At 40.6% G+C, this 12,496-nt stretch overlaps 1 protein-coding gene across 3 annotated transcripts in view; it reads left to right on the top strand.

Moving 5' to 3' along the window:
• The window catches only part of FAM120A (family with sequence similarity 120 member A), a 115,643-nt gene that overhangs the window by 15,067 nt on the left and 88,080 nt on the right, over window positions 1-12,496 (top strand). For all 3 annotated transcript variants that reach the window (XM_007969793.3, XM_073021440.1, XM_007969791.3), the window contains exons 2-3: window positions 4,578-4,824; window positions 9,701-9,783. In XM_007969793.3, the coding sequence (XP_007967984.1) occupies window positions 4,578-4,824; window positions 9,701-9,783 (330 nt within the window). The remainder of the gene's footprint in view (window positions 1-4,577; window positions 4,825-9,700; window positions 9,784-12,496) is intronic.

The following is a 12,496-nucleotide window of genomic DNA, read 5'->3' as shown; positions in this document are numbered from 1 at the left end:
TCAGCTGTCTCCAAAGAGAAGCCCTGGTTCTTTGTCATGGAGAAGGTGCCTGGAAACCTTGGTCTGGGCGCTGGTGTGGTCCTGCTGCTGGGGTGTCTCTGTGTCTGGGCCCTCGTAGCTAACAGCCTCAGGTTGTCCTGCTGCTTGGGGGCCCCTGTGAGGAGATCTGTGTGGACACCACATCTTCCATTGTTTCTGTACCCACCTATGTGTGCATTTTCGCCTGAACACCAGTTCTCACTGTGGCTAATCCAGCACCATGAGGTTCATTCTAGCCTTCTCCTTTTGCATGATTATTTGTAGTTTCTCTGACAGTGAGGACCTGGCTCATACAGCATTTGCTTTAACCCTAGTGTTCCTGCAAAGTCATTTCAGAATTGTTAATGCAGATTCTGGGAGGCATCTGTTTCCCGGGCACTCAAGCAGTTTCAGTGAGGCTATTTCATACATTTTATAATACAATTGTATACATTTGTCAGTCTGCATTCTACCCCGGCATCCCGACACCCTCGTTGATTTGTTTTTTTATTTGCAGACATTAAAGTTTATTCTGTGTGTTGTACAATTGAATGAGTTTTGACAAATGCAGAGTCATCTTGTTCCTACCGCCCCTAGGCAATTGACTTTTAACTCTTTCATTCAGAGTTTTTTCTGATTTTCTTTGCCAGATCTGCTGTCACCACCCCCCCATTTCCCCCATTGAGTAACTGCGGAACTACACTTCCATACTTCCATTATTCACCCACGGAAAAGGACATCCTCTCTGTTACTCTTGTGGTTTTTAATGCCAGGTTGCACTTCCTCAGATGAAAGCACAATTAATTTTAACAAGAGGGAAGAGTTCTAGAATTTTAGAAGTTGAAGGAATATAGAGATCTGTGAGATTTTACATTGGTTGTTGGGGAGGTTGTCCTGGCAGATTGGGTATCTGGGGCAGAGCTGGAGCATAGACTCTGATTTACGACCCCCCTCCCGCCCCCCCCACCCTCTTTACTCAGGAGACTTGAGAAAGGAAAGATGGGCTGAGGCCAGGTTGGGAGAGGTCCTACCTTTGCTGCAGGTGTGAAGCTGTGTTCATGGGTGTGGTCCTTTATTTTTTGTTTTAGGACACAAATTCTAGCAGTTAGATGTTTGTTTAACGCTCTGTCTGGTTTTGGGAAGGATTATGGTATTGTTAATTTGCAAATTAGAGTCGTACTGAATTATTAATAGTTCAATCACTTTGCTTTTTAATGCCAATCTAAAATCAAGTGTTCTGAGCAAATAGGTGATTCTGTTATGGGTGGAGGAAGGAGGTAATTGTGAAAAGCCCCACATGCCACCTTTGTTTTTTTGTTTCTTTTTTTTTGAGACAGAGTTTCACTCTTGTTGCCCAGGCTGGAGTGCAGTGGTGCGGTCTTGACTCATTGCAACCTCCACCTCTCAGGTTCATGAGATTCTCCTGCCTCAGCCTCCTGAGTAGCTGGGATTATAGGCACCAGCCACCATGCCTGGCTAAATTTTTTGTATTTTTAGTAGAGTCGGGGTTTCACCATCTTGGCCAGGCTAGTCTCGAACTCCTGACCTCAGGTGATCCACCCACCTCGGTCTCCCAAAGTGCTGGGATTACAGGCATGAGCCACTGCGCCCGGCTACCACCTTTGTTTTATAAGGTTCTACTGGATATTGGCCTGTACTGAATAGACTGTATCTTACTAGTTTTATTTGCTAATTTAAGGACTCTTTGGGGAACCATCAAATGCAACGCCAAAACTGGGGCAGTTTTTAATTTTTTTTGGTGCTTGCTGGCTGCCAGCACCAAGCTAGACCCTTGTTACAAAGATGCGTAAGCTGTGCCCCTTGTCCTCTTGGAGTGACATACATGTAAAAGAACAGTAGTTTGTCTGGAGTGCTGTAACAGATGACCAGAGTGTAGGTATGGTTTATAGTAGTACTTCCTCAGCTTTTTTTTCTTTTAAAAAGGAATTTTTAAAGCATAATTCCACCACCCTGATTACAACTATGTTGGCCTTTGCCTTTTTCTTTGCAGCCTTTTACCACAAACGAATTTTTATATAGTTGTGTATACACGATATTGTATTCTGAAATGCTTTTGTTTAATACTTTCCCTGAAGCTTTTTCTGTTTCTCCACAGTACAGTGTAGTGACTGTGTCTATCTCCGTAATTTATTTTTTTCCCTTAGGAGTCTACTGTGATCCTTTTTATGCTTCTAATGTTGTTTATTTAGTGAATTGGTTTTTAGGCTCTATTTCCTGGAGTGAGGTTACCGGGTTAAAGAGTATGAACGTTTTACAGCTCTTGAAATATATTGCCTGCTGTTTTACAACACTGACCGCATTACTTGAAAGCTGCCAGATTAGATCTGATCCCTGCTACTCTCAGACTTCATCATCCCCCACTTTTCCTCTTGATCCCAGGGTCGGAGCACAGTGGGTCCCTCTGTCCAGGCAACAGGCCAGGCTCACTTCCTGACCTTTGTACGTCCCCCGCCCATGCCCCGTGGATACTGTCCTTGGAGGTCCTGCCCAGGGCCAGCCCCTCCTTTCAGGTCTTGGTTAGAAAGCCACTTCTTGTGAGATGCCTTTGCTTCCACTGTGGGCCAGCAGCCTCTTCTCACCCAGGCGTTGTTCCCCACCCTGTGAAACTGGGAGATGAGTGCTGGCTGTCTCTGAACTGCCTGCTGATGGAGGTGGGCAGGGCTGGGCTCTCGCCTCCTTTTAGCCTCTGTTTTAGTTCTGCCCAGCTTCCTTCCCAACATGTGTGAATCTAAGGAACAAGCTGCCTTTTCTAGATCTCCTTGGAGGAGTGAGGGAGGGTGAGCCAAGAAGGGAGTGGTCACCTACTGTCTCCTTTCATTTTCGTGTCTCTTAATAGAGTGTATAGACTTAACTATTAAAGATGTCTGGAAAAAAGCCAGTAATTTCTAATGATTTTAAAGTAGTTTAAAAATCACTGTAAATGTAAAGTTGTACATAATAAAAGGATTTGAGGTAAAGAACTTGGATTAGAAATTACCATTTCTAGAAGTGAGAGGATGAAGCAGGCCTAATTTTAGATTTTTTAAAAATCTATTCTGTTTTAGCTGGTGTACAGTGTTTTTAGATTGAGGGATAAAACAGCAGTTTCCCATTCTAAAGAATAGAATGTTATTTGACTGACTGGATGTTGTGTTATTTGCTTATGAAGTAAAATGTTTTTATTGAAATATTTACCAAGAATTCAGAAAGTGATTTCTTCTTTTACGTACGCATCTTGAAAAGGTTTGCTTTGCCTCTCAGTGAGATTTCGTTATAGCTAACTTTTCAACAAAATGTGGCAACTGCTTTTATTATGAAAGTTGGTGAGAAGTGAGGTGAACTCTACAGTGATGTCCAGTAGAATTATCTGAGGTAATGAGACTGTTCTGTCTGTGCTGTCCAATTAGTATGTTAGCTTCTGGTGTCCTGTGACCACTCAGTACTTGAACTTAATTTTGAATTTAATTTAATATAAACTTTCTCTCAGTGTAGCCACACATTGGACAGTAGTTTTAGAAACTTAAGGTTAAGAATGACACACATTTTTTCCTCTAAGGCCCTATGGAGAGTTAATACTCCATTGTTACTGGAATCACCTAATTTAGTTTAAATTAATGTTCTCTAAATTACCTTATCCATTGTAGAAACAAAAAATCTGCCAGAAATGTAGTTGTGTTAATGAGTATGTGAAGCAGCAGGAGAGAATTTGGTGGTCTCGGACTGTAAATCATTTGGAACATGGTTTCCAGGTGTTTTTGCTGTAGTTTTTGGACTAGAGAGAGTCCAGAGGACTTCGACTTCTCAGAGGTGTTGCTTCTCTGCTTGCTCCTTCGTGTGTTGTGGAAATCTGAGGTAGTGTGGATGTTTCAGTGGGGATTCAGCAAAAGTAAAGAGGGCGTCTTAGATTTTTCATCACTGAAAAGGCAGTTGATGTAGACCTAGTCCTGACATAGTGTGTGGGACATAGAATAAGCCCGTGGCAGTTACACTGAGGGTGAACGTGTGCATCCTTACACAGTCTCCACGTGTGGAAGGCTTTAGGAGGATAATAACTGGTTGACAGGTAGGCGAGGGATCATACTTTTATCTTATTTTTAAAATTCTGATGATTTCACCTGACGCATTTGATCTACTTTGAAGAAATGGTTTGGTTTCATTGACACTGGGTGGCTTCTTTCTGTCTCCCTCTTTCCCACCTCTTTATTTTCTTGTGTCTTTCTCCCTGTCTCTTCCTTGAAAATACTGTCATGGGGTCAGCTGGCTTTGTGTGTTTTCAAGCAGGGTGATCTTTGAGCTTGACAAGAATTGAAAATTGATTTGTAGTCTAGATGGGATCATAAGTTACTGACAGGAGATGATTTAAATGCAATGTCCCACAGAAATTTCTTAGTGGAGCAATGTGTCGCAAACTTTATTATGGCATTTTTTTTGACTGTTCGGCTTTCATGGATAGTTTCCATAAATGTGATTTTTCAGCTTCTGTACAAACATTTCTGCTTATTGAGCTTGTTGCTACAGTGTTACCCTACATCTGATGAAGTTTTTTTCTCGTTTGCCAGGTTGCACAGAGCATTGAGGATCACCATCAGGAAGTGATTGGTTTCTGCAGAGAGAATGGTTTCCATGGCTTGGTTGCATATGACTCTGATTATGCACTGTGCAACATCCCCTACTATTTCAGTGCCCATGCCCTAAAACTGAGCCGGAACGGGAAAAGTCTCACCACAAGCCAATATCTGATGCATGAAGTTGCCAAGCAACTGGACCTGAATCCAAATCGTTTTCCTATTTTTGCTGCTCTCTTAGGTAGGTGGAGCAGTGTGAAAATATTTTATTTTCACAGTGACCATATGATGCGCACATTGATCTTTTAAGTATTTCTGTGCTTGAGTGTTTTGGATATGTGTCTCACATTGAAGAGAACCAAGGTGTGGGCTCTTCCTTAGCATTCCTTGCTTTGTATTATTTTTTGGCATAGCTAATGTGCTACTTTTGTTCTTAAGTGTTTGTTGAGGTATCGTTATCGTTCTATCCAGGAATTGTTCAGATTAATTTTGTGAATAAACTTATTTAAGGTTTTGGAAAACTAACATTCTAAATCACAGATGTCAACACATGGTCAGTGGTAAATTAGACATTTAAACCTTTGACATAAATTATGTTTATAATAGAAGAAAATATGCTATGGGGTTAGAACGGTGATGTTTTCACCTCATTTTCAGGACACTCACTACTTTAAAAGAGAAACAAAAATAAGCTATCGTACCTTGTTTCCAACACCTACATTTTAAGTAAATGTGTACATGTCTTTAAAAAATTTCCTTGGAGGAATTCCTTATGCTGAATACCCAGAAAGGGTGAAATCTTATTTTCACTATGACATATTTTAATTTTCTTTAATTAAAAATAATTCCCCCATGCCTGTAATCTGAGCACTTTGGGATGCCAAGGCAGGTGGCTCACCTGAGGTCAGGAGTTTGAGACCAGCCTGGCCAACATGGTGAAACCCTGTCTTTACTAAAAATACAAAAATTAGCCGGGCATGGTGGCGGGTTCCTGTAGTCCTAGCTACTTGGGAGGCTGAGGCACAAGAATGGCTTGAACCAGGGAGGCAGAGGTTGCAATGAGCCGAGATTGCACCACTGCACTCCAGCCTGGGGGACAGAGTGACACTTTGTCTCCAAAAAAAAAAAAAAAAATTTTCCCAAGAGGTAATATATTTGTCTGTCCCTTTATATTTGCATTGTGTGTTTTCTTTCTTTGCTCTTTTGTCAGCTACCCTTTCTTATGCTTTCATTGTGCTTGTCTCACCCTACTTTAATATCCAGCTCTAGTTTGCTTAGAGTTGGTAAGAATCGTGTCCAACTATAAGTAAACATGTTTTGGAGGGAGGCACTCCTGTGATTAGAATCCACGAATCGGATGGGATTTGGGGCTGTTTCGGACACACAAGGCCAGTTGGGAAGCTGCGTGGCGTCCAGTGCTCAGTTACTGGACTGAGTTACAGTGCTCCCTTGCAGTGTATGTTCTGTAGAGGCTAGCTGTCCAGTCCAGTCCTGTTCAAGAGGGGATTATATTGTGGATTAGTTTTAGAAATGCCTAGTTATCAGAAAGATTTTTATAAACACTCCAAGACAGTTTTACACAACTAGAAATGGTAGTGAAGGAGTCACAATTTATTTTTACCTTTTTGGAGTGACTGGTTCTTTATTTCAAAAAGACACTTGTCAATCAATATTCGGTATCAAAACAGTTGCGCTATTGATTTCTCTTTATCCCAGTTGGTCTCAAATGAGAGTACATTTTAAGCCAATAAGCCGTAGGATATATACCTAACAGACCTCATAGAAACCTCATCAGAAAATGGGGACTGGGTAGGAAAGAAACTTTAAAAGATCATTAAACTGCCAGCCCATGGGCTGCAGAGGCTATGCTGTTCAAGTTTTCATCTTTAAGATATCTTTGGACAATTTTTTTGTTTGTTTGTTTTAATGGAGTCTCACTTTGTTGCCCAGGCTGGAGTACAATAGTGTGATCTTGGCTCACTGCAACCTCCGCCTCCATGGTTCAAGCAGTTCTCGTGCCTCAGGCTCCCGAAAGCTGGGATTACAGGTGCCCGCCACCACACCTGCTTAATTTTTGTATTTTTAGTAGAGACAGTGTTTCACCATGTTGACTGGACTGGTCTTGAACTCCTGAGCTCAAGCAGTCCACCCACCTCTGTCTTTGCTGGGATTACAGGTGTGAGCCACTGCACCCAGCATTTTTTTTTTTTTTGAGACAGGTTTTTACTCTGTTGCCTAGAGTGGAGTGCAGTGGTGCAATCTCGGCTCACTGCAACCTCCGCCTCCCAGGCTCAAGCGATCCTTCCATCTCAACTTCCCAAGTAGTTGGGACTACAGGTGCATGCCACCACGTCTGGCTAGTTTTTTTGGTGTGTTTTTGGTCGAGACAGGGTTTCACCATGTTGGCCAGGCTGGTCTCCAACTCCTGAGCTCAGGGCGATCCACCTGCCTGAGCCTCCCAAAGTGCTGGGATTACAGGCATGAGCCACTGCGGCTGGCCACACAATTTTTTATATATTATCTTGTGAAAGCATTTCGTGTTTTACTATATCAGTCAGTCAACAAAATTGTGATTTCACAAGTTATGTTTGTTTGAACCTAATCTCAAATACAGTGCTTAGTAAGGGAACTCTTGTGCCTTTGGGGATTTGGGGATTAAAAGTAATCTTTTAAATATATTTTCAAATATTAAAATATAAAAGGATATTTCCTCTGATGTTAAAAGTGAGTATGGCAGTGTCACATTATATGGAAAGTTCCATATTTGCTTAAATGCTGTGCAAAATAACTTGGCATATTAATTGACTTTGAATGTGAAAATCATATGCTCTTAGAATATGGATGCCTTAGCTCATTTGATAAATGGAAGAATACTGTTTATCTTGTTGAAGAAACATTGAATATAGTATTTGGAAAATGATGCCAACTGATACTTTTCTAGCTTGTTAGTCTGTGAAGTTTTGAAATAAAAACAAAATCAGTTGCAATATGTTGTCAGTTTAATTTAGGGCTTGGAATCTCTTCAAAAAGTTTAGTGAAGTTATAGGTAAGCTCCTGAGTTTTTGTTGTCATTGTTGTTTTTTGAGATGGAGTTTCTCTGTTGCCCAGGCTGGAGTGCGGTGGTGTGATCTTGGCTCACTGCAGCCTGTCTCCCAGGTTCAAGTGATTCTCATACCTCAGCCTCCTGAGTAGCTGGGATTACAGGTGTGTGCCACCACACCCGGCTAATTCTCACCATGTTGGCCAGGCTGGAAAAGTTTCACTGTGCTCAAATGAGAAAGCTTATTTTTCTTTTCCCTTCTGTAATGGAAAGTATAGCTCTATAAAGTATTTTGTTTTAGGAATGTTGGAATATTCATTTAAGTATTTCACCCAATTTTTCACAGGGACTGTTACTAATGTTCGAGTTGCCTTAATATTATTTCAAATTGAAGCTTCCAAAATTTCAGATGTGTCATTCTTCTTTTTTTTTTTTTTTTAAGACGGAGTCTCGCTCTGTCACCCGGGCTGTGGTGCCCGGGCTGTGGTGCGACCTCAGCTTGCTGCAAGCTCTGCCTCCCGGGTTCCCGCCATTCTCCCGCCTCAGCCTCCCGAGTATCTGGGACTACAGGCGCCCGCCACCATGCCTGGCTAATTTTTTGTATTTTTTAGTAGAGACGGGGTTTCACCGTGTTCGCCAGGATGGTCTTGATCTCCTGACCTCGTGATCCGCCCGTCTCGGCCTCCCAAAGTGCTGGGATTACAGGCGTGAGCCACCGCGCCTGGCCAGACACTTCATTCTTCACTGTGAAATTCCATGCAATCCCTTAACAGAGGAAAACAATATCAAACACAGCAAACCTGGGCAGTTACGGTTCAGATTTGCTCATTTGGACATCACAGGAGTTCAGTACCTCTGGATTGTGTGTTTGTGTGTTTGGAATACAGGTGGAGTGTCCCTTATCTGAAATGCTTAGGACCAGAAGTATTTTGAAGTATTTGCATATGCCTAATGAAGTATCTTAGAGATGGGACCCAAGTCTAAGCGTGAAAGTCATTTATGTTTCATATATACCTTATACACATAGCCTAAAGGTAATTTTATAAAACATTTTAAATAATTTTGTGCAGGAAACAAAGTTTTGACTGCCTTTTGACTGCGTCCCATCTTATGAGCAGAGGTGTGGAATTTTCCACTTGTGGCATCATGTTGATGTTGAAAAAGTTTCAGATTTTGCATCGTTTTGGATTTTTGGACTACGGATGCTCAACCTATATTATAATGTAGCAATATTCCGAATGGTCTTACTTTGTTTTGCCTTCTGTTAGTAGCAAATCAATGAATCTACTATCATAATGTGGAGGTGATTAAGTCATGTTATAAAAATCACAGTTGTTTAGGAAATTACTGCTTGGAGATTTCAGTGAGATAGCTAACCTACTAAAGATCAGGTATACCAGGCATACGAACATGATTGTGAAAGTAGAGTATTCCCCCCAAATACAGTTTCTCCATTGAATACAGTTTTGTTTGTAGACTGTGACAGCACTGGTGATAGGATGAGCAGCTTAATAGCCTCATGAGTATTATTGTAGGATGGGCCTTTTCACATATGTTTGTGGGTGGTGATGGAAATTATGGGAGAAGGGTGTTGATTCATGTTACAATCAGCAGTCATTGTCATTTAATCTTGCTAAGAAAGATTTTATAATTGTGCAGGTTTCACATTTGGTGTTTTTATGTAATTTTGAACCATAGCTATTTCATGAACAGATGAAAGCTTGAACCACAGCCATTTCATGAACAAATGTAAACTTGAATCTAATTGGTGTTTGATAGCCTGACATGGTCAGACTGACCTTTTGCAAACTGATGTTTATTTTTAATACTGTGCTGTGAGGTTGCTTCAGTTTTATGCAGTTTTTAGGTCGAATGCTGCTGGGACTTCACTAGAAATTCCCATCATTCTTGAGGCAGCTGCAAGGATTCTGCCTGCTGTATGTTGCTTTATGTGAAGAGATGAAGAGTCGTTCTCAGTTTCTGTTTGAAAGGTTTCTACTATAGATGCAGTGCTTTTAAATGTTTCCCTGTGTCACTTAAGATGATTGCTTTTATGTTATCCATGTTTATGTTCCAGGAAATCACATTCTGCCTGATGAAGATCTGGCTTCCTTTCATTGGAGTTTACTTGGTCCAGAACATCCACTAGCCTCACTAAAGGTACAAATTTCACTTTATTTTTCTAGCATTTGTAATAATCAACTGTGAGTTTGCTATTACGGGTTTTTTTTATTTTTATTTTTTTTTTTTTTTGAGACGGAGTCATGTTTTGTCACCCAGGCTGGAGTGCAGTGGAGCGATCTCGGCTCACTGCAAACTCCGCCTCCCGGGTTCACGCCATTCTCCTGCCTCAGCCTCCTGAGTAGCTGGGGCTACAGGCGCCCACCACCATGCCCGGCTAATATTTTGTATTTTTAGTAGAGACGGGGTTTCACCGTGTTCGCCAGGATGGTCTCGATCTCCTGACCTCGTGATCCGCCCGCGTCGGCCTCCCAAAGTGCTGGGATTACTGGCGTGAGCCACTGTGCCCGGCCTGCTATTACTTTAATAACATGTTAGGCCCTTTATTGGTGGTGCTACAAAGTTAGCAATATCATGTTTTCCCATGATTTCAGGATATGCACTGCCTTAAAAAGCAAGCAACAATGCTACCATCCTTTGTTCTCAACACCTGTATGTTAGGTAAATGTATAAATGTCCTTGAAAATTTCCCTTAAGGAATTCTTTGTGCCTTGTACCTAGATAGAAGGAAATCTTTGAGCTGATGTTTTATATATTAATTTTCTTACTTAAAAATTTTAATTTTTTCTCTAGGTAGTATAGTTACTTGTCACTTAGAGCAACATCTTTTGCATAGTTGATACATTTTGTAACTAATTTTCTACAATTATAAAATAATCTAAAGCTTTTGGATGATGGGGGAGACTCAAATTCATTAGATAAATGATCCATTTATGCTGTTTTATTAAAACTTAATATTATTTTTCTCTCTTTTGATTCCCTTCCTGTTTGTGATAGTAACAGACATCAGAGAGGGAGGCACTTAACTCTGATTTTCTACAGTGGAAGGTGTCTGTGTTTGATGTGAGCATAGGAGTAATGAGTGAGATTGGCACAAGGCACTGGAAAACTTCAGCTTGGACTTGTTAGTGACTCTTGTGATTGCAATGATCATTTGTCAGGCTCAAATGCCTTTCTTGACTTGGGCAAATGGGAAGATGGGGACCTAGACTTTGTATCTGCTTCCCGCCCTGGGACTGCTTCCTTATAGTAAAGGGTGGCGGTTAAATTGGGTGTTTTCTGAAGAGCTGTAAAATTCTGAATGTTGTCGTAATTACCCTCCCTCCATAAACAATTTTAATTGGTGGCTAGTTTCAAATGGGAGTTTTTCTTCTACATTTTAATTTACCTTTAACTTTGGTCATACCCAAAAGCTTAAGTAGAATTCCTTTCCTCCTTTCATTTTGTTCCTTGCTATTTCAAACTCTTTTTCTTTTTCATTTCTGGCATGCTATAAAATGTTCTCCTTTTCACCCTAACAGAGTTTGATATGGATTGTTTTCAACTTCTTGTTCAAAAATTAGTTTTTCTTCTCTTGTTAAAAATTACATTTCTGGCCATAGAATCCCTCCTGTATGTTTTCATGAATGAAGTGATGTGATCTGTCATCTGGACCCTAAGCTCCCAGTGATGCCATGACTGAAATGCGGATTGGGGTAATGCCGCGTGTCATCAGCTGGACTTGAGAGCACTGCACCTGTGCTCAGTAGCTCTGTTAAGAATTATGCTTTTATAAGCGAGACACAAATGAAGGCTTGTTTCCTACAAGATTTATTTTGTTTTGAAGAGCAGGGGTGAGATACTCCCAAGGTCTCTGGCTATATGTGTATGTCTAAGTTAAACTAGCCCTGCTTCATATGTCACAGGGTTAGAAGTGAAGAGCTGTTTGAAGAATTATTGGAAAACCAGCTCAATTTATTGCCAGGTGAATAACATCAATACATGTCTGTTTTTCCTAAATTTTGTTAAGAAAATATGGAAAGAATAGAGAATGTGTATCCATATATCCACCATCTTAGTCTGACAATTATAAACATTTTGCCATAAAGTATATGTCTGTGTTTTGTTTAACAAAAACTCTTTGGAAGTAAGTTGCAGATGTAACACTTTACCCATGGAAATGTCAGCTTGCTCCACCACTTCAGCTTGCTCCATCACTTCCTAAAAATAAGGACATTTTGTTACTTTATCCTATTAGTCTTATGACATCAACTAAATTAATAATAATTCTCCAATATCATTTTTTTTTTTTTTTGAGACAAGGTCTTGCTCTGTCACCTGTGCTGGAGTGCAGTGTCTAATATTATTTAATATTAAGTTCATATTCAGATTTTTTCAGAGTCATTTATAGGTTTTTTTTTTTTAATCAGGATCCAGTCAAGCTTTATAGATGCATTTTGATATTAACTGAGCACTTTTATGGCATATTGGAGAAGAAATCCTAAATTGTTTTTCAGATGACTTGATAAGTTGTAGGATTTTAAAGTCAAACCTGAAATGCAAGTGCACCTGGTTTTGAGATAAGTTCAGAAACTGCATTTGTTAGCCACTTAAAATTTTTTTTTTGAGACGGAGTCTTGCTCTGTCACCCAGGATGGAGTCAGGGGTGAGATCTTGGCTCACTGCAACCTCTGCCTCCCGGGTTCAAGCAATTCTCCTGCCTCAGCCTTCCAAGTAGATGGGATTACAGGCGCCTGCTGCCATGCCGGCTAATTTTTGTATTTTAATAGAGGGGTTTTCTTTTTTTTTTTTTTTTTTTTTTTTTGAGACGGAGTCTCGCTCTGTCGCCCGGGCTGGAGTGCAGTGGCCGGAT

Source organism: Chlorocebus sabaeus, chromosome 12, assembly GCF_047675955.1.
Source record: "Chlorocebus sabaeus isolate Y175 chromosome 12, mChlSab1.0.hap1, whole genome shotgun sequence".
NCBI lineage: Eukaryota > Metazoa > Chordata > Mammalia > Primates > Cercopithecidae > Chlorocebus > Chlorocebus sabaeus.
This window is presented reverse-complemented; position numbering and strand designations above follow the sequence as displayed.